Here is a 2,500-nt window from a genome sequence, read left to right as displayed (position 1 = left end):
TCAGTAGCTGCAAAAAAGTAACAGTCTTACAAAATAGTATTAATTTTTGATTTCTCTTGCCTATTAATTGTGAATTAATTGTAATAGTTAAACTTAAGTTGGTTAACCAGCTGCCTCACTTACTGTGAACGAAAGGGGTGTCCTGTTAACTCCACTGTGTCCAGCCAGTCCCCAGACAATACAGGCATCATAGCTGCAAAATCCTCTCCACCAGGCCTTAAGACTCCATTCTAGTCACCTTCAACACTGATTAGATCAGTCAAAGGAAAAAATAAAGAGGATTAGGGAGGTGGGGGAATGTTCTTTAACACGACGATCAGTCTGTTGGAGGACTCAAAGATCCAGCTGTAATGTAGTTGCAATGTTCCATGGAAACCTGCACTTGTAATGCTCATCCGCTGACTGAGAGGGCATGCTAAGCTTAGGGCATTTAATTTTATTAGATTTTAATTTAAGGGACTTCATAAATAAGCAATGCGAGGGAGAAAAGCTAATGTAATTTCTCAAGTATTTTTGATGATGAACGATCTTTGTTAGGTTTTGGAGATCAATTATTTTAACAATACTGAAATATACACACACATGCTTAAAGTGTTACCAGTATTTATTATTGCTTTCAATTTGCAGCAATTTCCATTACATGTATCTCCCCAATTGAAATGATCAGAACCAAAATGCAGGCAAAGGAAGGTTTCAGTTATCAAGGTATTGTACATTTTAATGACTGTGAAGTGTGGACATTTCATTTTTCTTCCAAATTTTAATTCAGAAAGGCTTAATTTATAGCTCTAATTTTTCATTCATTTGGCGAACTTGATGTTACTTTATTAAACAGTGATAAATAAATATGAATTTTTGTGAATGGTAAACAGTGAAAACTTAAAGTGCTACTGCGACAAAAAATCACTTCTCTTTTTTCTTTACATTTTAATAGCTCTTTTGCTGAATACTCGAAATGCGGAATTTTATGCAATCATTTCAAAAGAAAAACTATTTATACTGATGGCAATTTTTTCATTTAATGGTCGGCCATTACTTGGTGTACTTGGTTATTCCGACAGATAAGCCGTCAGAGAGCTGGATCTAGGAGAAGGTGGCATCATTTACTCACTAGTTTATAGGGACTACCGCATGTCACCCAAAATGATGTACCTGGGGGGTACCTTAGAAATTTCTGGGTGGGGATGTGCTGCTGGGACCCTGGAACCCTTAGCCTATACCAGAGCTAGTTCAGCTGAATTTTGCTACCCTATACTAGGGTAAACTCCCACCGATTTCTGTCTAAATCCTGATACTTGACAGCGGTTACTAATATCCAGAAGTGTTTCATGATAGCCATTTATCGACTCGATTTCTTTATATTTTTGAGCGGGAATTTCTGGTTTCCTTAGTCTTGATAAAATCTTCAACCGAATGGTCAGTTTCGTGAAAAATGATACCGTATTCTAGACCCAAACGCTAGGATTTATATACTCTATCCTAGAGTAAACTGCTTGAAAACCATACCCTTCACAGCGGCACATACCTATATAGTCCATATATGGCAGGACCTCCCCCGGGAATGAAACATTGCAACAGCGGCTTAAAACTGTTGAACAAGATAAACGAAATACAGCAAAAGGAAAGAGAAGCATGGATGGACACAAATTGTACATTATGAAATTTCGTGATATTACATATTATCTTAATTGTGTCTTTATGTTAAAATTTTATCATAATTTGTTACCTTCTGCTTTTCACTATTTTTTTACTCCTATAGCAAGTAGGCACAACTATAATACTAGACTGTCTTCTAAATCAGCATTTTGTATTCCTACTGCCAGGACTAATTATGGCAAGTTTAACAGTCGTTTCAAGGGGGCTGTTCTGCGGAATAATATTGAGGCATCTTTAAAAATTCTTTGCTTTCACAAATTTAAGTGTTGCCTTAAAAAGTCTCTTATTACGTCATATTAATTATATTATTTATACTTCCTCTTTTCTCCAGTCCATCTGAAGTGACATCTTTTTTTTTCTGTCGTCGTTCTCTTTGTTTGTCTATGTTTTATCATTATATTTGTGCCTCCCTGAATCGACTTTTTTTCCTCTAGACATAAAATTATTTATCCTGCCTCCTAGCTAGATTAGCTTCTTAGTTATTTTCTAGGGGGCATTGTACCTCTCTTAAGTCTATTACTTATTTCCTGTATCCCTATTTACGTGTGGTACAAATTAACTTGTTGTTGTTGTTGTTGTTGTTGTTGTCAAATGGACAAGATTTAAACGGATTGTATTTGGATAAGCAGTGACAAAAGTTGGGAAGATTTTTTTCAATTTTATGGCAAATCGGCTGGATAAAGGTCGTTTTTGTTCCAAATCATCTTGTTTGTGCTGCAACAATAATTTCATCAGTACAGGAATTCCACGTTACCATTTTCGAGTTTTAAACTTGTGATTAGCTAAAGATTTCCCCAAAACACCCTCAAATAATGTGACAGCTCCTTTAAAAATGCAGTGTGTG

The 2,500-nt window shown here is 35.8% G+C and overlaps 1 protein-coding gene across 2 annotated transcripts in view; it reads left to right on the top strand.

Annotated features, from left to right (window-relative positions):
- The window catches only part of LOC137967832 (mitochondrial glutathione transporter SLC25A40-like), a 40,486-nt gene that overhangs the window by 17,709 nt on the left and 20,277 nt on the right, over positions 1-2,500 (top strand). For both annotated transcript variants that reach the window (XM_068814416.1, XM_068814415.1), the window contains one exon: positions 628-705. In XM_068814416.1, the coding sequence (XP_068670517.1) occupies positions 628-705 (78 nt within the window). The remainder of the gene's footprint in view (positions 1-627; positions 706-2,500) is intronic.

Source organism: Montipora foliosa, chromosome 8, assembly GCF_036669935.1.
Source record: "Montipora foliosa isolate CH-2021 chromosome 8, ASM3666993v2, whole genome shotgun sequence".
NCBI classification, from domain to species: Eukaryota; Metazoa; Cnidaria; class Anthozoa; order Scleractinia; family Acroporidae; genus Montipora; species Montipora foliosa.
Note: the sequence above shows the minus strand (reverse complement) of the source record. Positions and strands in the feature narration are given on the sequence as shown.